The 25572-nt window shown below is 37.9% G+C and overlaps 1 protein-coding gene across 1 annotated transcript in view; it reads left to right on the forward strand.

The window, feature by feature from the left end:
- The window catches only part of LOC105032644 (probable fructokinase-4), a 29438-nt gene extending 7249 nt beyond the window's left edge, over positions 1-22189 (forward strand). Inside the window, exons 4-5 of the mRNA XM_073253677.1 lie at positions 21073-21225; positions 21473-22189. Of these exons, the coding sequence (XP_073109778.1) occupies positions 21073-21225; positions 21473-21859 (540 nt within the window). The 3' untranslated portion in view covers positions 21860-22189. The remainder of the gene's footprint in view (positions 1-21072; positions 21226-21472) is intronic.
- The last annotated feature ends 3383 nt before the right edge of the window (positions 22190-25572 follow it).

Raw genomic sequence — 25572 nt, forward strand, 5'->3', positions numbered from 1 at the left:
TCAGCCTGATGTCCAAGCAATTCAGTCAAATTAAAAATGAAATAACATGAGGGTGGAAGAAATAGAATTCAGATCTTTTACCAATTTTCTACATATCTATTTTTTAAATACTTAAATCCCTTGTCCTTTCATATACTTTATAAGTCCTAGACCTCCTTTGTCTAGGACTTATTAAGTAACATTAAAATGTAAAGATAAAAGTTGTACATACTCTAGTCTTGCTTTAGCCCTTCAAGCCACAATGGTGCACCTAACACTTTTAAAAATGTGCATCATCCTTGCAACCCGGAATGACATATAATTTAGTGAAAATGGACTTGCATTTAAATTTACAGGATAGAATATTCAAAACTATTGTTATACCCTAAAATAAAAATATTAAGAAAAAAACTTGAAACTCCTTGAAAAGATAAATTTTTGCAGACTCAAAATAAATGGAAGAAGACTAGATTAGGGATGTCAATGGATCGGATAGGCATTACCTGCACCCTCCCATACTTGCCTCAGGGCAGGGTGGGTAAAATCTCTGGGTGGGTGGGGCAAGCAGAGTATGATGGAGTGGGTCAGGTTAATCTACAAAAATCAATTTTTTCCTTACATGCAAATCTTTTTTTTTTTGCCTTAGGAAGGGGATTTGCAAAGAGTTATTTTTATCCTGGTTGGGTAGAGGAAAGTTTTACCATTACACATCCCCACCCTGGATTTGTTGTAGGTCGGGTATCCAATGGGTGACTAAATTGCCAGCCTTAGACTAGATTTTGGCTTTTGGACATCCAAATTACACTATTATTCCATGGCCTTTCTCCACTTAGGCTTCATAACATGAGCATATAGGATATTGTATACAGAAATGTCTAGGTTTTGTTACATGGAATTGGCTGTAAGAGTTGCACGTGTATGTGTCCAAGTGTTGGCTACAAGGATTGGGTATGGCTATGTATCTAAATGTTAGATCTTTATAATCTTAAAAATTTCTTCTTGCAGATCCATATTCAAGTGTCATACTCATAGTCGTCTAAGTATTAAGTGCATATGTTATGGGTAGACCAAAGGATCCAGGTAACATAGTTTTCAAACTCAATTTAAATTACAAGTTCTATTTTCCATCAATTCACATATTCAAAATAAGCATATCTTGAAACCTTATAGCTTATACAAATAGTAATCATAGTGATAAAATAAGAAGAACAACCTATGAATTGAGGGAGAAAATATAAACCTAGGACTAGCTGTCTGCAATGTAGCCAAGTGGATCAAGTTTGTGGATTGTGAATTCACAGTCACAAGTTCAATCCCTGTTATTCACCCATCAATTAATGGATCATTTGCCATCGAGACGCCAAGATGGACTTGTTTGGGTTACCCCAAGATATTTTATTACATCATCTTTAGTGTAAGAAGCCCACAATAGGAGAGTCAAATCAGTCTGCAATAATGAAACAGATGAGGCCCATCATTCTTTCCACCAATGGAGTTGAACACAATCAACCTTTTTGTAGCAATCTTGATCCCATTTTGTTGATATATTGCCAAGTTTTCAACACTCATCCATTTGTATCAGCACCCAGATCTTATCATAATCCACTTAAATTATTAACTGGATTTCTAGTATCCAATGAAGATTCTGGTTCAGTGGTTCAACGTTGGTGCTTATATGGAGGCATTTAACGTGCATGTCATTAGGACCATAGTTACTTAGGTCGTGGGCCGTTAAGGTATGCGATACAGGGTTGGGTGCGTGGTACAACACTTTTCATGATGCACGGTACGAGGGGGTAGGCTTAATTGAAACATTATTTCAGGTCAAAATTCGATATACCCTTAAGAGTGGGGTCGACACACACACACACACACACACACACATATATATAGATACATACATACAAACATACATATACATATACACATACATATATATGCCTAAAAATTTTAAAATATTATACATATACATATACATATAAAAAAAAAAAAAAAAATATAATATAATATATATAAGCCTAAAAATATTTGACAACAAAAAATTAAATTAAAAAGTCTCCAACCATAATATTAAATCTCCCAAACAATAGTCTATGTAAAATTAAAAACATGTAATGAAGCGAAAGTACTCATTTGAAAAATTTTAGAAAGTCCTTCAATCCACTCTTTTTCCTTTTCCTTTTGTTGCAAAGCTGGAAATTTGAGTTTGCTGAAGTCCTGGACGTCGAGCTTGGGGTGGGTTAGAAGAGTTGCCTGTTGCTTTAGATTTGGAAGAAGAAATGGAAGCAAATGATGGCCTAACTTCATCTTCCTTCTAAATGTCATCTAAATTTTCAGTATATTCATTTTCAAGTGATCTCCACCTCATATCTTCTAATCTTATCATAGAATCATCAAGATAAGTTTCCTCTGGATCAATATCCCACTTACTATAGGGTCCATTCTTGTAGCTTTCAGTAAATCGAGACAAAAGATGAATATTAGATGAATGAAGTCAAATTTTTCAGCTCTTGAAGAGTTCAGCCTGTCATGTTTGAAAGAAAAAATCTTATTAAGAAAGAAAAGGAAAAGAATATAAATGAAAAAAATTCTAAAAGAGTTTTATCTGTTTCTTTTCATATTATGAATATATGAATATGTGCTCCAATTTCTCTCTGCGGATGAACTTGAAATTGGTTGTGACAAAACCTTTTTAGCAACCTCAGCTAATTTTGGAGTTTCTGAACCATATGTTGCCCACCAATCAATTGCATTCATTGTCACTGCATCAGTCAATCCTTTATGTGAGTGAAAAATAGCATATTGCTCACGTAGCATTTTTGCCTCATCATCACTTTCAGCTATCCTTTCAAATGCTTTCAAAATACCCCTAGTTACTTCTTTATCTTCATTTGGAGCCTTTCTTATTGTGCCACCTGGTGCTGGCAAACTAAGATACCTTGGGTCATAGAATCTAGGAGTAAGAGCAAACCCAAGGCAATGCAATGGAATGGACATTTTCTCCCACCTTGAAAGCACAATCTTTTTCATTTCTTCATAATCTTGAACATGTTTGTTTTCTTTCATTATATCCCTTATTTCACCAAGCATTGTATCCATTTTTTTCATATATCTCACCCATTTTAGGGCCATCACCATCACAAAACTTAATTAGAAAAAATAATGGCTTCGTGATTTTGATGATATTCTCAATTTCCTCCCAAAATTCTTTACTAGCAATAGTTTCAGCAACTGAAGCACACATTTTCTTTGAATGTTCATCTCCTTTTTGGACCCAATCTTTTCATGACTTTAGAACAATTACAGTTGCTAGGGTCTCTCTACAATCAATTAGCCACTTCAACCGAATATAATGCGAGGCAAATCTAGTCTTTGCTACTTTTAACAACTCTAACCTTGAATGAGCTCTAAAAATAGCCAACATGTGTGTGATTCAAAAAATATTTGACAATATTCTTTCCCCTCTTATATGTATCCCTCAACCAAGTAAATTGTTTTGCAAAATCTTTCATAATCAAATTTAAAGTATGAACTACACAAGGAGACCAAAGTGTATGCTTATGTCCTTTTTCTATCTCCTTCCCAGCAAGTTTGCAATTTGCAACATTATCAGTAACCACTTACAGAGCATTATGAGATCCCACCTCTTCAGTTGACTTCGACAAAAACTCTGCAATTGCAATTCTAGTTTTTTCAGTTCCTGAAAAATCCTCTACACACAAGAACATAGCTCTACGGCTATTTACTGCAAGCACATTAATTAATGGCTGATTTTTGCAATTAGACCATCCATCTAAAACAATTGATATTCCTTAGGAATATCATGTGTCCTTAACTGGCATGAGATCTTTCTCTACACTTCTCTTATATTCATCCAACAAGGTTGTTCGTGCTTTTTCGAATGATAGAGCTTTGTATCCTTTAGGATCCCTGTTAATTGCTAACACCATATCATGGAACTTAGGATTCCTCAAAACATTAAAAGGTATCCTATTAGCACATAAACCTCTTATTATTTTTAAATTTACCATATCCCTCTCCATTATGCTGAAGGAATCTTCAATCCGTTGAGAAGCTATTGGCTTGTTCTGTCTTGTTAGTGTAGAATTTTTTAGTGAAGAAGGGACTCCAGCCTTTTCAGCCTCTTGAACAGATCTCCTCACTCGTTCATATGTATCTTGATTATTCATTAATGCAGGACATTGTTGAATTTGAGCTTTTTTGCTTGGAGGAGCACCAAAAAAGTGGTAGTGGATACGAGTATAAGAACTAGTAAATTGATTTTTGCAATGATTGCAAGACCAACCTTTTGAGCCTCCTGAATTTTTTTCTTGTAGCACCAAGAAGAGTCACTTCTGCTAACAAAGGCTTCATCTTTGAATCAACTTCCATTGGTTTTACCTTCTCACCCTTGATTTCTTTTGCCGACTTTTCATTGTCTATGTCAACTTCTTCACAATTTTGTTCATCTTCAGAAGAATCTCCATCCAAATCATGAATCATGTTTGTATTGCTTTGATTTTGAGAAGCAAGTTCTTCCTCTTCTCTTCTTTTTCCAAAAGCCATGGTTGTTTATAGTTGGATTTTTTTTTTCTTTTCTCTGGTGGAGCCGAGAGGCTGCTGGCAGCTTAGGAAGAGTGGAAGACTATATAGTATGCTTTCTTGTGGATTACTTGTTTGTGTGAATTTTGTTATTTAAAAAAATTTAAAAATCAAATCTGATTGATTAAAATATCTTGAGTTTGGACTTTGGAATGTATGCAGGATTTTATTCTTTCAAATCTTGTATTAAATGTTGAAACAGAATCAGATTGCCTTGAATATTGAAATATAATAATTATAATTTAAGTCCAACTCTAATACAGAATACTAAGAGTCTTAACAGATTAGGAAATAAGAAAAAAAAGAAAAGAAATGTAAAGATTAAAGACTCTAATTAAAAACAGAGTGAGAGTGGGAGACAAGGAGATGGGTGTCTTCTTCTACTTGTCTTCTTCAACTGTCGTCTTCCGTCAATACTCTCAAGACTTTGAAACCTTTCATCTTCTACCTTCATTTATTAGTTAGAGCTAGAGACTGAGAGACCAAAAGGTTCAAAACAGCATATGAAACCTTTCATCTCCTACCTTTCATCTTCTCATCTTCTGTCAGTCTCTCTCTCTCTTTAGCAAAGCCAGCGACACTTTTAGAGCTCTCTCCCCACCACAAAGCCGCAAGAGATGACGAAATCAGACGAGCTGAAGCCTTAAAGACAGAGAGGAAGCGCCTCAAGTCTGGTTCGTGGGTTTCACCGTTCCGGATCGTGAACGCACCGCGTTCTGGTTCAAGCGATCCGGAACGCGATTCCAGGTAACTATGATCAGGACTTTAGAGAATGGTGCCAGTGTGGGAGCAAATTCATGTGCGTTTGTGGGGAAGTGTGTCTCTTGAAAATTCTTTTTAATAAGCAAGCAGGTGTAGGGATTTGTTTCCAGGGAGATTTGAAAGTGCATGCTGCACTCTAAGCGGAAGATTATTGCTGGGCTGGGTGAGGAAGGAGGAATTAGCATTAATGTGTAATGGGATGATCATATCTTCATCAGGCTAGTGGGACTAAGCTTTGGCTAGGCTTTAGGAGAGACAAAGGATGTTCAGTGATGGCAATTGGCAACGGGTTGTCTTGTCTATCATTATGTTACCTGATTATGGTGTTATCAAGGCTTACATAGACTGCTCGGTGCTAGTGCATCTGGGCTCAATTTCAGCACCTTGCCCACCTTAAGGTGAGTCTACTTCATCTAGGCACACAAAAGAAGCGCACCTTATGTGCTTCTAGCTGAGGCACGAAGGTGCAAAACAGGGATGCCTTTATGATTGTTTGTTGGGGTGTATGTGTGTATGATAGTGGATGTTTGAAAGCCTGTTTTGTGTTGCATTTGGTGATAAGCATTTGTGTGGGTGTATTGTGTCTTTCTATATCCGTTATGGTGGCTGTGTTATTTTTTATTGTCATATATTTGTAATATTATACATTTATAGCATATGTCTATATATATATATATATATATATAATATAATATATACATATATACATATATAAAAAATAAATATAACATATATACATATATACATATATACATATATACATATAATATAATATACATATATACATATATACATATATACATATACATATATATATATATATATATATATATATATATGCCAAGGATTCAAGTCCTAGCCAGACATCTCATGAGACATTAAGATGGGGTACTATCTCATGTGTCGGGATAGAGCCATCCTGCTAGCATTCCAGCGTGCTGATTGGGATGTCTTCTGTCCTAAGTATTAGGACAGGGCAAGATGGCAGCGCGTCTCATTCCATGGGAAAGCCAGGATAGCCTGTCCCACGGGATTTAAAACTTTGATGTATGCATCTAGGTATATGTGTGTATGTATAAGTCATGTACATACATACATGTAAATTTTTATTATGCATCCATGGATATAATATGCAAGTATGCATTATGTGTAGATACATATGCATGTCTGTTTTTGTTGATTTACATATTGTATACGCATATATATGAATCAGTATGTATGTTAGCACTGTAATAAATTCATGATGTGGAACATGTTGGACAATAAAAATGTCTTGAACAAAAATAATGCATTAACAAATTTATATATGTGTATACATATGTATGTGTATGCATGCATATATGTATATAGATATACATACTACACCATACTTCACCAAGCAAGTGCCTTGCTTGGCACATTGTGCTTGGCTCTAAGAAATCTTGGCACCTTAGTGTGGCTTGAGCCTCTAATATCTTTGCCTCATTTGTTGGTTTGCTTTGTTTTGGGATCGCAGTTCAAAATTTACTACCTACTAACAAATCCAATTAAATGGGATCAGATTAAAAAAATAGAGTCCTATCAGCTACTTGTTGAAATTTGATTGCAAAATCTATATGAGAAATTTACAATCCTCTAAATGATGATAAAAATAAATAATACATGAGGATTAAATTTGGGTTTTTTGCATGTATTCCTCTTAAAATACCTGTTTGCATGTATACCCTTCCTTTTCTTCTTCTTTTTTTTTTTTGCATATGTACCTTTACCATCTAACACTATTAAAAAGTAAATGTTTTAAAATTAAAATGACTAAAATACCGTAATAAGTAGGCATGCTAAAAGAAAAGTTTATAAGGGTATACATACAAATAGAAACCTTATGAGGGTATTTATACAATTTCATAGTATTTATGTAATTTCATATATTTAGGAGAGTATATACTCAGAAAAATCTATTAAAAAAATGATCAAAAGTCGGTTGAGACTTGTCAAATCTTCCATGTCTTAGTTAAATCGTCAAGATAAAAAAAAAGACCAAGTGACATTGTCAATTTTTATTCGTTTAAGATCTTAACTTGATCAAGTTAGAATATTAGATGACTAGTTTGGTAATTATATTCTTATCTTTTATTTTGATCAAATTAACATTATTGAATTGTGGCAACATATATTCTTCATTATTTTTAGAATATTAAAATATATAGAATTTAAGTTAATTATTGATGTTAAGACCAATGAAATAACTTTAGTGATTTATATGGTGAATTGATCATTTATTGAGGTGAGAATTTCATAAAGATAACATGATTTCTTCTATAAGAATTAATGTCAGCGTAGGATCATGTAGCATAATAATATTGATTTTTCTATCACCCTCAACCAAGAGTGACTGTATTATCTTTGTTATAATTAACTTCTTGCCGTTTGAGCATATACCCAATTTTTTATAGTTTTTTTGAGGGTATACCCTTCTACATATGTAAAATTGCATAAATAGCCTCATAAAGTTGTGTTTGCATAAATACCTTTATAATTTTTTTTTTTGCATATCTACCTATAAGGGTATTTCAATCATTTTAATTTTAAACTATTTATTTTTTAACAGTATTAAATGATATGGATATTGTTGGGATAAGTCAATCGATCCCCGACTCCGACTCTACATCGGCCGTATAAACACGTTACGTCGACTCACAATCGGTTGACTGACCGACAGTCGTTATTATCAACCAATAACAGACAACTTGATTAACCTCCGATCGAAGACCATCGGCATATCAAAGTTATCGATTGATGCTCATTCGGATCTACTACCGATTTATCACTATTACCGATATATAGTTGGTCTATCTTCTCAACACACTAATGTTATGAATGTTATCGACTACGTATCACGGTTATTAGTGAAAATAAACAACCTACGAATTCATGATTATGGCCGATAATTTAGCATCATAAAAAAGGAATCACGTGCTCGACGGTTACATCAAAATCATCTATAAAAGAGAGATAAACGAATAGCATGGGTAGATAATTCTGGACTAAGACTGTCATTCTAAATATTCTTTGTCTGCTGTTCATCAATCTCCTCTCTGATTTAAGCATCGAAGGATCTCCACCGGATACAATTTCGGTTTGTGAGGATTTGTCTTGCAGGTGCTCTTCATCGACGAAGATGACAGAGAATTGGCCGCAACAAATTGGCGCGCTAGAAAGAGGGAAACTACGATCAATCATGTCGAAAATTAGAGCTCAACACTCGACTGGATCGGTGAGGCAGTCTTTCCGTCGAAAAGATGTTTCTTTCCCACCTTCAATAGTAGAGTCAATTCTTCGCATCTGTGGTTACCACAGACGCACAAATTACTGCACTCATACAGCAAATAAGATTTTGACGGAGGCGGTTCAAAGTCTCTAGCAGCAGCAAATCCAGCAGCAGCAGCCGCCAGTGAAGCAGTCAGTGGCTCAGTCGGTGCCATCCAGACACAGTCGTGTCTTCCACGATGCTCACCCCTCATCTCCAGAGTGGCAACCGCCTCGATACTCCCATCAAGACGGCAACCGCATTCTCGGCACTCCCATGTGCCACCCATCATTCACGACGTTCTCCTTCTTATCTACACAATATCAGGAAGGAAAAACGATCGGACGTCTTTTGCTTTTCCTTCTTCGAGCTCTTCAGGGGGTTATACTCCTGGAGTTTTCCAGCAACGGTGGCTTGACGACTATGAATGCAAGTTCAAAGAAATTGATTGTCAGCTTGTCCGACTTCAGGTGGAAGGTCGAAGTCCTTCAACGGCTACGACTTCCACATGCGCAGCCTCTCTCTCAGCGCATCTGGATGAGTGATTCTGTCTCAGTTCAAGATACGCAGATGGAGCCATACATTGGCTTTATGATCCGATCGACCATCTGGAGAGCTATAAGGCTCTTATGATGATTCAGGGGGCAACCGACGCTCTCTTATGCATTGATTTTCTAGCAACTCTTCGGAAAGCTGCTCGAGCCTGATATTTCGAGCTTCAGTCGGGGAGCATTAACTCTTTCGAAAGCTCGAGCATTCTTTCGTGGCCACTTCTTCAGCACTAGCCGAAGACCGCCACGAACATCCAACAGTCTCTTCTCAATCAAGCAAGGTGAGACAGAGACTTGAGAGACTTTATGGCTCACTTTAATGCAGCCACACTTGAGGTCTGGGACCTCAATGAAGACATGGCGATATCGGCCATGAAGAGGGGTCTGAGGGAATTAGATTTACCTACTCTTTAGACAATTTTTTTTCGAACTTATGCTGAACTTCTAGAGCACACGTACAATACATTCGTGCGAATGAAGCTGCTTCTGACCGATGCCAGACAGAAGGAAAATGTCAGAAGAAACAGAAGAAGAATGAAGCTCCGATCGAATCTAGTGGCCAATTATCAATAAAAGAGCTTCACCTCGACGACGGAGTTCGAAGCCAAGCAGCTATGGCAGGTATGATCCTACACTCTCTGCTCGTGCGCAGATCCTGATATAAATCGAAGAAGAGTATCTATGACACCCTCCGTTAATGAAAGCACCATCGAGGAGCTGTGACAAGAAAAAGTATTGTCGGTTCCATCGTGATCACGGTACGACATTGAACAGTGCATTCAGCTCAGGGATGAGATAGAATTCTGATTCGATGAGATTACCTCGGAAAGTTTCAACGTGATTGTCCGACTCAACCTCCACCGACCAACAACCTCAGCAACAAACTGAGGAGACACTCAACAACCGACCAACGACAGGAGCAATCAACATGATCTCCGGACGATAGAAAAACTGGGGGGCAACTTTCGAAGAAGAGTCGGTGAAGAAATGACGATTCGACAATGTAATAATTTTTCGGAAGATGTTCGGAGAATTCAAACCCACATAATGATGTTGTCGTTATCTCGACAATGATAGCTAATTATGATGTAAAAAAAATTTAATGGATAATGGAAGCTCGACGAAGTTTTATTTTACTCGATTTCTTCCGAATGTGACCACTGACTGATCACTCAGAAGAGTTTCGACGTCATTGGTCGGTTTTACTGGAGATGCAGTTACTGTGAAAGAAGAAATCACTCTCCCCTTAACACAGGAATTGAACCACAACAGAGTACCGTTCTCTTAATATTTATGGTTGTCCGAGTTTTCTCGGCTTATAATGCCATACTCGGACGATCTGGGCTTAATGCTCTGAGGGCAGTGGTCTCGACATATCATCTGCTGGTCCGATTCCCAACAAAAATGAGTTGGAGAGATGCGTAGAGATCAAACTTGTCCGACGCTGCATCTAGTTTCCACACAAAATAATCGACTTGAAGACTCTTTGTCTGTTGATAAATTGGACCAAAGAGAGAATGAAGAAAGGGGTGAACCAGTCGAACAACTAATTTCTATTCCATTAAAAGAAGATCTGAGAAAACGATCCAAATTGGATCACAGCTGTCTGATCGGAGCAGCAGCAACTAATAAATCTACTCAGAGCAAACGTCGATATTTTTATTTGGTCGGCTACTGATATGCAGGTATCTCTCCAAAGTAATAACCCATCGCTAAACATTGATCCAAAGGTTAAGCCGATGAGACAAAAGAAAAGACTTTTTGCTCCTGAAAGACGAAGGTTATTGACGAAGAAGTCGACAACTCCTCGCAGCTGGCTTCATCAGAGAAGCTATCTATCCCAATTGGCTCGTCAATGTAGTGATGGTGAGAAAGGCCAATAGAAAATGAAGAATCTGTATCGACTACACAAATCTGAATAAAGCTTGTCCATGGACAATTTTTTTTGTCAAAGATTGATCAACTATTGATGCAACTTCAGGGCACCGACTCTTAAGTTTCATAGACGCCTTTGCAGGCTACAATCAGATTTAGATGGCACCCGAAGATGAGGAGCACACAGCCTTCATAACTGATAAAGAATCTACTATTATAAATAATGCCTTTCGATTTAAAAAATGCTGGAGCCACATACCAATGGCTAGTCAACAAAATCTTTAAGGTACAGATCGGCCGAAATATAGAAGTTTATGTAGACGACATATGATGAAAAGTCCTTGAACTATTGATCATGTTCGGGATCTGGAAGAAGCCTTCAGCACACTTCGACGATATCAGATGAAGTTGAATCCGATAAAGTGTGCATTCGGAGTAACTTCTGGAAAGTTTCTCGGATTTCTCGTGTCACCTCGAGGAATCGAGATCAATCTCGAGAAAATAAAGGCTATCATCAACATGAAGCATCTTAGTTCCAAGAAAGAGATACAGCAGCTCAATGGAAGGATCACCGCACTCAGCCGATTCATCTCAAGATCGGCAGAAAGATGTTATCCTTTTTCAAAATCTTAAGGCAAGCAAAAGACTTCTCATGGTCAGACGAGTGCCGACAGTCTTTGAGGACCTGAAAAGATATCTTGCATCTCCACCATTGCTTACAAAGCCAAAGTGGAGAAACTTTATATCTTTACTTGACGACATCGATGGAGACAGTTAGTTCGGTGCTTGTCCAAGAGAATAAAAATCGAATTCAACGATCAATCTACCACACTAGCAAGATGCTTCATAATGCTGAAGTTAGATATTCAAGAGTAGAGAAAATGATCTACGTCTAATCATATCATCACAACGACTTCGTCCATACTTTCAAGCACACCTATTGTCGTTTTGATAGATCAGCCGTTGAAGGCAATCTTACACCGACCTGATACGTCTAGTCGAATAGCAAAGTGGGCAATAAAGCTGGTGAATTTGATATACAATATCGTCCACGTCCATCAATGAAGGTGTAAGTTTTGGCTGACTTCGTCGTCGAGTGTACAATATCTGATAATAATCTGAGGATGAAGCTAACGACAAAATAAAGCAGGCCACGACTTCAAATCCGACTTAATGTCAGCATGGGTGCTACATATTGATGGAGCATCTAATGCACAGGACAGCGGAGCCGATCTCATCCTCACCAATTCTGAAGGAGTTATTACTGAATATGCCATCGATTCAATTTTAAAGCTTCAATAATCAAGCCGAATATGAAGCACTCTTAGTCGGTTTAAAAATTGCCAAGAGTTTGATATCGACAGTCTGAAGGTCTTCACCGACTCACAATTGATTACTGGACATGTTAAGGGCGAGTTTAAAGCCGAGACTCTATTATGATGAAGTATCTTCAAAAGGTGAAAGATCTTACGTCAATCCTAAAATATTTTAAGATCTTTCACATCTCAAGGATAGAAAATGTTCGAGCGACGCATTTTTGCACTCGCAACCACTTCTTTCAACTCGCTGGGTCGGACATTCATCGAATGCCTTGAACAGCTGAGTATTGATAAATCGAAGAAGTGCTACAAATCATGATTAACCAAGCTGGATGGATTCGATTGTTCAGTACTTGATTAATGGAACTCTTCCTAGGATTTCTCAGAAGCCAAACGACTCAGATGGACGGTCTCACAATATATTTTGATGAATGATCAATTATATAAGAGGTTGTTCTCTCTTCTCTATTGAAGTGTTTGGGATCAACGGATGCCGACTACGCACTCAGAGAAGTTCACGAAGGGATTTGTGAAAATCACTTGAGGGATAAATCTCTAGCTTACAAAGTCTTATGACAAGAATATTATTGGTCACCATGAAGAAAGATGCAGCTGAACTTGTCCGGAGTGTGAATCATGTCAGAAATTGCAAATATACAACAACCGACCAGTCAGTTGACATCAATTGTTGCACCATGTCTCTTCGCACAATAGGAATTGACATACTTGATTCTTTCTCTCCGATATTTGGTCAAGAAAGTTCATAATGGTCGTCATTGATTACTTCATCAAATAGGTGGAAGCTGAACTTTCATGTAAATCACTGAAAGTAAGATGGAAGACTTCATTTAGAAATCAATCATATACAGCTTCGGTCTACCACAACCATCATCACTGACAATATCGATAATTCGACAATCAGAACTTCAAAGAGTTCTGTGCGAAATTTCACATTACGCGTAAACTCACATCAGTCGGCCATCCATAATCTAACGGTGAAGTGAAAGTGACAAACCGAACAATCCTGCATGGACTTAAAACTAGACTGAATGAAGCTAAAGCCTCTAGATGGAAGAGCTATATCTGATTTTATGGGCATATCGAACGACTCTTGCATACCAACGGAAGAATCGTCATTCAATCTGGCTTATGGAACAGAAGCGATGATCCCACTTGAGTCGGATTACCATCAGTAAGGGTAGAGCAATACAATGAGTCGAGCAATTCAAATGTCGGAGAGCCGATCTAGATCTACTTTTAGAAGTTCGACAGTACGCTCGAATTCGGATGGCGGCATATCGGCAAAGGGTAGCCCGATATTATAATACAAAAGTTAAGCCGAAGGTCTTCCATCCAGGAGATCTGGTCCTAAGGAAAGCAGAAGTTTCAAAACATTAGATTAGATAAAATTATCTTCGAATTGGAAGGACTTATAGAATAATCGAAATATTTAGATCGGACATGTATCGGCTGGAAACTCTTAAGGATAGTTATTCTCGGACGTGGAATGCCGACAACTTAAAGATGTACTATCAATAAAGTTGTTCACATGTACAGTATTCAGAATGAAATATTAAATTTTAAAATCACAAAAGTTTCAGTCAACTACAGAGTGATAATAAACCGATAGACAGACGGTCAATTTCTATCGACTATATTTCGATTTTTTACTGTAAAAACTGACACATCAACTATATCTCGATTTTCATTATAAAAACCGACATACCGACTGTATCTCGGTACCGACTATATTTGGCTTTTTACTGTAAAAGCCGACTCTAGTCGAATGACTATTTATGTTGATTTAGTTTTAACTAAGCGAAACATTATGCCAATATGATTCAGATCGGATTGAAATTATACCGACTTGACTACGGTCGGTCGAAGGATATTTGGCTTGCCATCGATTATCAAATAACTAGACATACTAATTCGACTACGGTTGGTCGAAGGATATTGGTTATTACGTTTATCCTGATACTAAAAAGTAAAAGTATGTTAATGGATTTTCGACTATTTTATTAGACTAACAAATAATTTACAAGTACTACAGAACGTACAGCTTGTCGATCAATATTCGGTAGTCAAATGATAATTCTACGACATTGCAAATACATAAAGAAAGAAAGAATTTGTACTTGAAAAAAAATTTCTTTCATTCATTGAAAAGAAGATTACAAAATTGGACCGAAGTCTGATTACAAAAGTTTCTAATTACAAAAAGAAAATGAAAACATTACACCGATCACCAGTCGTCGTCTCCATCTCCTTGCTCCGCGCAGCATTGGCGACTGAAACATTTTCTGATGCAGTCGGTGCAACATCTTCAGTCGGCACAGCTTCTTCTTTGGTAGCTCCATCTTCTGGGACAGGAGGGATGATGCTGTTCAAGTCCAGATCCGGGTATAACTTTTCGATCGCATCTCAACGTCCTCGTACCCGATGTAATAAGAAGCGAACCTGCCTTCGAGAATTTTTTTTTAAACTCTTTAGAGTTCTTGAAGTTCTCGACAGCTTGGTTCAGAGCTTTCCTTGCCGACTCTGCTTCAACCTTTGCCAACTCCGCATCAGCTCTTGCGGAGGCCGATAGTTCTCGACGGCTTGGTTCAGAGCTTTCCTTGCCGACTCTGCTTCAGCCTTTGCCAACTCCGCGTCAGCTCTTGCGGAGGCCGACTTAGCATCGGTCGGTGCCAACCTTTCCAAGGTGGCCCGATGCCTTCCACGTTTGGCTTCAAGTTCATCAATGCACCCATCCCTTTCTCGTCGAAGCCGATGGATGGAGTGCTTCTTGCTTTTGATCTGCGACTCAAGAGACAAGATATTCTAGCGAGCCGACTCAAGTTTGGCTCTGGAAGATTGTAGATCGGCGGTCAAATGGGAGACTTCTTCCTGAAGCTTCGTCTCCCGCTTAGTCGCCGTCTGGAGTTGTTCAAGGGCAGCCGTCTTTTCAGCATTCGCGGCCGCCACTTTGTCCATCCAGGACCGATGGAACTCAGCAATCTTTCGATAGCCGACCTCTAGGTCGTGCATATCGTGCACCCACTGAAAGTGGAGATAAGTCAGATCAAATCAAAAAAAAATATGTTGAAGAACTTACCCCGAGTATCATCAGGTAAAAAGAAGAAAATATCTCGGCTACAGTCTGGTTCTTCCTATTCTCCCGACCAGTCCGAAGAAGAGCAGCTTGGATGAGCCGCTTGGCCAATGATGGATTGGCCAAGGCCGACTCACCCTCAGAAACTCTGATGTCAAAAAGAACCGAGTGACCTGTCGACGATCCATCGTCTGTCGAAGTCGCCGGTGCCTTCCCCAATTTTCTATCGGCAGCCCCACACTTGAAAATGCAGGGAAGTCGGAGCTCGACTGCCTTGAGAGCGTTCCGCTGGAGGAATGACTGGCACAGTCGTGGATTGTTCTGGCTTGACCGCGACTTCCACGGTCTGAACTTCTGTTGGTGGAGCTGTCGACGGTACTGCTGTAGCCCCATCTTCTCCTGCCGTCCCATCTTCAACAGACGGCACCTTAGGGAGCGTTGTCGGGGCCGACAACACCAAAACCGGCTCGGGAACGGACTCCGACGGTACGTCGGATTCCCTCGCGGGTGCAGATGGAGCAACTGCCTGACCCTTTTTCGACGGTCGGGAGGGTCCAGCTTCGGATACTGTATTCTTCTTGGCAGCATGCTGACGAATATCGGCAGCTGATACTTGTACCTTTGACTGCATAGTTGCAATCAGAACAAAGAAGTCAGTACAATTCAAAAACAAACAAAGTAAAAAAAAATAGAAGTGGTCAACTATGCTATACCTAAGGAAGTGGCCGAACTAAACCCGGCATTGTAGAGAGCTTGTTCGGTCATTAGCTCTCTCTGTGGTGAAATTGTCATGTCCTTCAGTCGGTGAAAATCTTCTCGATCATTGACTTCCACCAGATTATTCTTGCTGGGGTCGGTCCTTGGATCACCCCAGCATGAAGGAAAGCCCCAAGAAAAAGGAGAAGAAACAAAAAAAAATTGGTCTTCCATCCATGAATGGACGATGGAAGATCGGTGATGAAAGAAAGGTCTTTTTCTCGAGTTGAAAAATTATTAATCTTTGGCCTTAGGATAAGGTCGAAGAACTAAAAAAATTAAGAAAAGAGAAGGACGAGGCTCAGTCGGTATGAGCCGACATTAGTAAAGCAAAGCTAATTATCAGTCGGATAGAGTTTGGTGCAGCTGAGCAAGGCAAAGATTGTAGTAATCGAGAAGATTCCGGACAAACTTCGGAATCGAAAACCGAAGACCGGCTCGAAGGTCTTCAACATAGAATGCAATCTGGCCTGAAAGGGGAGTTCATCCGACCATCGGAACTAGGAGCGAAGAGTTGATACTGCTCCGGGATACGATATTGCTCTCGGAGCCGTTTAACATTGGATTCGGATAGAGAAGAAGCCTATACTTTCGAACTCGAAGTAGAGTCGTCGGTCGGATTTTCCGACCAACTATCCCGAGAAGAAGCCCTAGCCATGAAGATGGAAAACTAAAGAAAACCCTAAAATGAAAACTCAAAGGGAGACGGACTCAAGGAGAAGGACGAGAAAACTTGACCTGAAAGCCATAAAAGGAGGCGAAAAAGAGACCCTGGAGCTCTGGTACTGGGTGATCTTCCGGCAGAACTTTCTGCAGCAGAGAATGGTGACAAAATGTAAAGTAAAAGTTTAACTGAAAGCAACCCCATATATATAGGATCCCTTAACGGTCCGGATGAAATCAGTCAAATCTGAATCTCATCAGATGATGATACGTGGCAACATCCAGACCAACTATTAGTCGGGTGGTTCGACGCATCTGCTCCTGATCGTGCCACCTCATCGTTATCCGCATGAACAGTTCCGACCCAATGATGTTCGGACACGTGGCCAAGATCTACCAGTCAGAATCATATCGTCCGACGTCGAATTATCTTCCTAAAACGACATTCGATGCCGAATTGTCCTGTCGAAATGACAGTCCAATAATGATTTCACAGCTATCAAAATAGTAAAACAGTTGAAGATCTCTCGTATTTCAAAAAATTATAAAGACCAGCAGTCAAGTCGGGGCTCGAGGTAACACGTGACGACTTCTTTTGTCCAACGTGACAGACCACATGATAATATACACGTCGGACCATTTTGGACTAAGGAGTGGGGGGCAACTGTTGGGACAAGTCAACCGACCTCCGACTCCGACTCTACATCGGCCGTATAAATACATTACGTCGACTCACAATCGGTTGACCGACTGACAGTCGGCTATTATCAACCAGTAACGGACAACTTGATTAACTTCCGACCGAAGACTATCGGCATATCAAGTTATCGACCGATGCTCATTCGGGTCTACTACCGACTTATCACTATTACCGGCATATAGTCGGTTTATCTTCTCAACATATCCTAACGTTATGAACGGTTATCAACTACGTATCGCGGTCATTAGTGGGAATAAACAATCTACTAACTCCATGATTATAGCTCAATAATTTAGTATCATAAAAACGGGACATGTGTTCGACGGTTACATCAGAATCATCTATAAAAGGGAGGTAAACGAACAGTACGGATAAGCAATTCTGGGCCAAGACTCGCCACTCTAAATACTCTTTATCTGCTGTTCATCAACCCCCTCTCTGACTTAAGCATCGGAGGGTCCCCATCGGATACAATTTCGATCTGTAAGGACTTTGTCTTGCAGGTGCTTTCACCGACGACAGGACAGGAGATTGGCCGCAACAGGTATATATGCTAAAAAGAAAGATATATATGCAAAATAAGTATTTTATGAAGGTATACATGCAAATAGCAACTTTATGAGGATATTCATATAATTTCACATTTTAAGAGGGTATATAAGCAAAAAAACCTGGTAATGTTTACACATGATTCAATTATTGTATAGGATTTCCATGGTTTATTATTCTAGCTTTAGAGACATATGGAATTTTTCTATCCTATGGTCTTATATTTCCTTATTTGAGGAAAACTTATGTCTTACTGTCTCCATCCAAAACCCCTCTCACCCTAGCCTCCTCAAGAGTGAAGTATTTGGGCTTGGGATTTGTGGATCTCAATAAGCCCTATTGGAATAATTATAATAACATGCCTAAACTTTTTAATCTATTGGGGTTTTACTTGCTTCCACAAACCTGTGAAGCAGCATGCGATGTGGATGATTGAAGTTCTAGTGTGATTCAGTGGCCAACATCCACCATTAGACTAGGACTCTGTTATTATTTTGTTCCAGGCGAACATAGCATGGTTTGTACCTTCAAACAGAACAAATCATCCCGTTCACTAAATTTAAATAAATAATATTGCAAATCATTCAAAATGAACCAGTTGGGAATTTGCTTATGTGTTGAGTGATTTAGCTAACCATGCTGATGGCAACATCCGGCAAGGCGGGAGTAGAGAACCATCTACGATAGAATATAGAGGGGTGAGAGGGGAAACCCGATCATCATGTGTACTGGTCCTATCAATTAGATATCATGGCTGAGGTAAGTTCCACGATAGGTTTGTCACTGCAACCAACAGACCCAATACCTGACTTGGACCTGACCTGTAACCCATGATGTGTGAGTTTGGTATGTGGTCCAAAGTCAAACCCTTTGAAACTTTTGGATCAGGTATGTGTTTTAGATTTTTAAACCCAACTTGACCAAGCCCTAGCTTGACCCTCATAATTATTCGGTTTATTACATGCATGTATACATGCATGCATGTATGCATACATACATAATATTAGATTTATTTATATATCTTTCAATTTCTAAACTCTCAGCATATGAAACTTTCTTCCATAACTATAGGGATAGAAAGATTAAAAAGCAATGACATGTTAGAAGATGTTTGGGGTTTACACTACTCATAAAGTGCACTTTTTCAATTCTTTAATCACTCATTGTTATATAGTTAATCATCAAGTGCTAGTTGTTCAAGATTTAATTTTTTTAGCATGTCTTGGAATTTTCATTGATAGACTTCTCAAAGCATGACTGGTTATATAAGGTTTGAAACCTATGGGTAGCTGGATCGGGATCTCACCCCGACCCAAACCTGGTGCATATTTTCAGTACCTGAACCTGGACATGAATCAATTCTTCAGTAGACTAGGTATGGACAACAAAGTTATACCCAAAACCCAACAGGTATATGTCTGGTTTCTGTGAAACTGAGACCCAACCCAATCCGATAGCACCCCTATTCCACTATCTATATTAAATGAGTAAATACAATGATGCATGCGTATATATAGACATATTACAAAGTTGGAATCGATAATGTTTAATGTTCATGTTTCTTTAATTTTTAGCTTTACCAAGCCGGAGACAGCTGAGTGAGCTGGGCACAGCTTGTTTTTGGCTCATTAACATCTTGAGCTTAAAATACAGCTCAAGATATGCTCATTTACTAGTTGTATGAGTTGCTATTGAGCTCTCTAACCAATATGAGCAGCTTACTAATTTGACTGCCCTAAGGTTTGGGCTAGTGCAAGTTTGAGGAAGCTCTTCCTGCATCATACAGTTGGTTTTAACTTATTCTTTCATAATGATACGGCAGAACATTGTCTTTGAGCTTCAGAGATGTATAATTTGGTTTTTTCCTCTCGAGGAGAAAGTAACAAGAAGTATGTGATTAGAAGGAAGTTGGAGCACATCTTATCATAAGTTGCATTGCCCTGTGAAGATTTGTCTAAGGAGCACAAAATGACAGGCAAAACTCAATAATCCAGAGTGTTCTGATATAAAGGCCATAAACACATGCTTAAACCTAACTGAATCTTGTAGATTATTTTGGTTGTCATAAAAATGGTGAAGATGGAAAATCTGCCAGGTAAGTTAAGTGGAATTGAGAATCGGCTGGGTCTGGTGAATTTTATTTGAGGAGTGACCTAACGAGCAATGAGCAATGCCAGGGATATGTTGGCACACATGGTGAAGTGCATGCAAGATGATGCTAAACTCACAGGGTAGTGACACTTTAGATGGAGCACCTGTGGGTGACTTTTATTTTGGTTTCCTTCTGTTGTTGAGCACGGACAACATCAGATTCCAAGGCAACTGCCTGAATGATTAACACAAAGATATGTCTCTAAAATGTGGCAAGGATCCAGTGCAAATTGGAAAGCATAGTAGTCAGCACACACCAGCCTCTAGTGAGGGCATCACTGGAAACAAAAGCAAGCTCCTGATTTATTGAGGTTGTATGCCTGATTCAAGTTACAGTAGCAGCAGAGTAGGAGTGCTTGATTCTGGCATATGACAATTTGTCTTAGCATAGAGTTTTTAAGACAAGAGTTATCTTTTATTATGTTGGTGCATGTGGTAATGGAGGTTAGTTTAGCTTGAAATCAATGGTCAGGTACAGCTGTTTTTTCCTTCTAAGTCCTCCAAGAAGAGGATTAGCTAGGGGTAGATATCAAAATATCAGAACCATTACTTGGTAAACTTCTCTTGGCCATGGTGGATGCCTCACCTATCTGATTCCTTTTTCTTCTTTTTTTTTTTTCTGCAGTCATGCAGAATATAATGTTTAACATACACTATCAGCATCCGCTGTTCAAGATCTAATGTTGTGTTTTTAACATGATTTTTTTATTGCTATCATTGTTAATTTGCAAGAATTGTATTTTCTTTCTTTTCCATTTCCTGCTGCTCATATGATAATGTACCAGGTTGAATCTTTGACGGGGATCACAAATCCAATTCAGGCAGGTAGAGAATTGATCAGAAAAGGAGTGCGCACAAAATGGGTCATAATCAAAATGGGTTCAAAGGGATCGATTCTGATTACCCAGTCCATTATTTCATGTGCGCCTGCATTTAAGGTACCATTGTAACTACTTTTAGACCTCTGCTTGTGCGAGTGGTACAATGAAGAAAATCTTAATTTGCCTTTCTTCAGTGAAAATTCGTAGCCTCTGGTTCTTAATCTACTTTATGCTGAAGAATGATTGGGATTGGTTCTATTGGATGCCCTCTATATTTGTTCTTCCTCTGAGCACATTCTGCTTATACATAATGAACATGTCTACTGCTTCTAAAAGCTTTCACTTGATCCTGAATTCTTGTCAGGTGAATGTCGTTGACACTGTTGGGTGTGGAGACAGTTTTACAGCTGCTATAGCTTTTGGTTTCCTTCATGACATGCCTGCAGTCAATACTTTAGCACTTGCAAATGCTGTGGGTGCTGCAACTGCTACTGGCTGCGGAGCAGGTCGAAATGTTGCACATTTGGACAAAGTTTTAGAACTTTTGAGGCAGGCAGATCTCAACGAGGATGATGAATTGTGGAATGAGTTAATTGAGGGAAATTTGGAGACAAAAGAAGTTAGACTTCTTTCCAGAACATCTATAAATGGATGCAGTGGCTGTCTTGTTCGTCATCCTATATATAGTGTAGTCTCTGAACTTCTATCAAAATTTGAGGGAGTATATGAAAGAAGCATCATGCATTCTTGATATGGAAAATTGTATGAACAAAACCCATCGGAAGAAACTGGTGCTGATATAGTCATTTTTGATGTTTAGGTTCTATTTGAATTTTCTGCCCTCAGGTGTTGATGACTTGAAAGAGGCCCTGCACAAAGTTGAGTTTCAAGCAAGAGCTATTAACCTTGCTCGGCTCAAAGAACATCCAGGTTACATTGTATAGTGTTGGTATTTGCATTGATGCTCACTTGAAAACATTCCTCTCATAGGATCAATATAAAGCTAAACAAATTGCTTCCGCATCAAGAACCGAAGACTATGTAAGTTCTGTGCGTGCTTCAAACAATTTTGTGTTCTCCATATTATCAAATCTCTAGAGTCGATAATTTTCTATGATGAACTACTGAACTTTATCACTTGCTGCCATTACTTAACAGTTTTCTAAATTATTATAACGCAGTTTGTTGAGAGCAATTGAGCATTATGGCTTTATTGTTCGAGCTCTCTCTATAATTTATTTTTGTTTCAATAAAGTAATTTTGCCCTGCTTCTTTTGATTCCCTTAGTCTGTCAGAGTCTTCTTTTAAGCTCTTTGATTCCAAGCTTCATATGCATGTCTCCTGATGAATGTTTTCTGTTCAAGCAATTCGTGCTGCATGCTGGCCTTGTGAAATTAGCCTGTGTAGCCACTTTTAAGTCCTGATCTGCTTACCATTCAATTAATGTTCCCCAATTTGATTATAGACATGTGTCTCTCTTTCTGATACTAATTTGATTTTGTAGGATTTATGTTTCAATTTTCTTATTAAATGTTTTAATTTTACTGTAAAACTACAGATCTGTAGCCATGTAGAATCAATCTTTCTTTGGGTTGATTGTAAAAGATCTACGTAGAGGAATCTCCCTGTAAAACTGTGTTTGAACTTTTACCGTTATAGTTGCTTAGATGGAAATTAGTCACCTTCTGTATATTTAAAAAAAAAAAAAGAAAAGAAAATTGAGTGGTTGTTGGGGGTGTGCGGTGTTGCATTCTTTTGTTACTTCTTCATCCTCTGATATAAGTTAAAGAGCTTGGCAAGAGCATCCATTTTTTATTCTTTTGTTATAGTTATACAGATTGGGCTGTACGGTACGGAAGCTCATAGCTGTACCTGAATTGGAAAGAGGCTTTTCCTTTTCCTTTCCTTTAGGGCGCCATTTGGTGGGTAAATATCCAAGAAAAAGAAAAATTGATCAATTATTTTATTGGTCAACTTATCTATATTTTTATGCTTTTGTTTGTGTGTGTGTGTGTGTTGGGGTTGGGGGGGAGTATAAAAGACATGTTTGATTCATAAGAAGAGGCGAGAAGAAAGTATGATGTACAGAAAAATGGAGGAAGGCTTCTGTATGTTTTGTTGGAGTTTTCAAAAATGAGATAAAAAGTTAGGATTTGTAGGATTTGTATAGGACTAAGATTCTCATATTTTTATATTGGGACTTAAGGAAATTCAATTCCCATTGGCTTGAATTGGGGTATTTTTTTTTCTTCTAATATACCCTTAAGCTTTTAAATAAATGAGGTTAGGCCTAGTAAAGGCTTGATAGGTATTCTATACAATTTTGTCAAAAATATAAGTGTTCAACTAAATATAAATTATTTTGAAATGTGTCATTTTCATAGTCAACTAATATACAAAAGTATTTTTGTAGTGTTATATATTTGGGTGTTAGCTTTTCAAAAAAAGTATTACAGTAAAAGAAAATTCTTCCTGCGAACTAAACGAGTGTGAAATGGAGAGAAAATCTTCCCTACTTGAGATGTGGGAGAATCATTTTTCAATCAGCTGATAAAATAAATTTTTTATTTTATTTCTAAAACACTCCTAACCTTAATATTATATTATATAATATTATATTATTATATATAATATAATTATAATAATAGTATTATATAATAATATTTATATTATATAGATAAATGAGATTATAGGAAATATGGATAAATCTTAGCAACTTATCTGTAAAAGTAGTTATAAATATGATAATAATTTAATAGATTCCAGAGCCACTTTCTAATGTGTGAAAGGGTATGGATAAATTATTTTTTTATCTAAATATTGTTTGGAAACACTTATAAACTAGCATACTAGCCGGACGATGTCTGATCTATTGATTTTGTAAATGCAAAAGAATAACCACCATAATAATAGATTTTAACCTAAAACAAACTATAAATATAATAATTTAGTTTGTATTGAATTGGAGTAAATAAAAAAATAAATTAAATATTTAAAGTAATAATTTAGATCAAAACAAACTGAAATAGTGAAATTGTTTAAAAATTAACAATTTATGGTTTTAGAATGTAGTAGATATGGGAATTATAGAGCATAATCTTAGGATTTTGCATATAATGCTTTGTTTCAGATTATTCAATTTTTATCAGAAAACATGATTACGTTATTTCTTAGTTGTTTGAATTTAGTTGATCAGTGCCATATAATCCTACCATCAAAGAGTGCAAAAGATATCTCATATTGTCAACTATCATTCACAAACTTCAATAACAATGGAGTACTTATGTCGATTCAAAGCATGCTAAATGATAGGCATAAATATTTTTATCAAAAAAAAAAATATATACACAAATATAATTTACATTAACCTTCACAAATTTGTAAGTTTCAGAAAACAAAATGAACCACATGCTTAAAAAAAATGCAATATGTCAGTACAAGCAAACATGCTAACTAACAACAGTGATAGGTACACTGAGACATTTGACAGAAAATTTTACTTTCTTTTGCACATATTCTATTCAAGGATTCTCGCTAAATCATCAAAAGATTCATCTCAAGCAACATAATAAAATAATAGTGATAGATATATCTAAGATATCTGACAGGAAATTCTTGCATTCTTTTTCACATATTCCATCTAAGGATTTTCGTTAAATCATTAAAAGATTCATCTCAGGCAACATAATAAAATAAAATGGATTGCACATCCATGAATTCCATAAAAAAAATCAGGATATGTCATTATCACCCACTATATCTACATGTTCTGTATAAATAATATAGAACAAAATACAATGTGCAAAAAAATAATTTGAGTTAGCCATATATGCAATAAGTAACATGCGTAGCGATATATCAATAACTAATTTATTTCCATCTTTTCTTTGTTTTCATTGATTTTTCCTATGTTTTTCTTGTTTTTCATCTATTTTTTCCATTCTCCCTCAAGTGCGACTCTAGAAGCCCATCTCCAAGGATGACTCCAAGGTCCACAAGAAGCACCATTGGTGGTGGAAGTCTGCCTCCACTTTTGGAAGCGCGCCAAGGCCAGCAACGATGACCACGTCCCCGATGGTCTACTCCACTTGCCCCTCGTATCCTTACTAAATGAGGTCCCGACATTGTATGCAACAAAAAGCGTAGAGTCGAGTATCCACTGCCACACTAGTCAGTCGAGCTCAAGGGTCAAGCGGTGCCGATCCCGTATCTTTACCTTCGAGATCTCAACCTCATCGATGGCCCCCAGGTCTCTATCTCTACAGCTCCATGCTAATGCCTATGTCGTTTTCTTCCTTATCCAAAGGCGCCGACCACCTCATCCTCTATCTTGGTTGCTTCTGGATTTGCTTCAAGGGATCAAACCCACTGAAGACCCTGAACCCAACATCGAAGGCTCGAAGACCTCATATCTGGTAGTGAGGAAGTGAAATAGATGAGGAGTTCGGTAGTGACCCATTCACT

Source organism: Elaeis guineensis, chromosome 3, assembly GCF_000442705.2.
Source record: "Elaeis guineensis isolate ETL-2024a chromosome 3, EG11, whole genome shotgun sequence".
NCBI classification, from domain to species: domain Eukaryota; kingdom Viridiplantae; phylum Streptophyta; class Magnoliopsida; order Arecales; family Arecaceae; genus Elaeis; species Elaeis guineensis.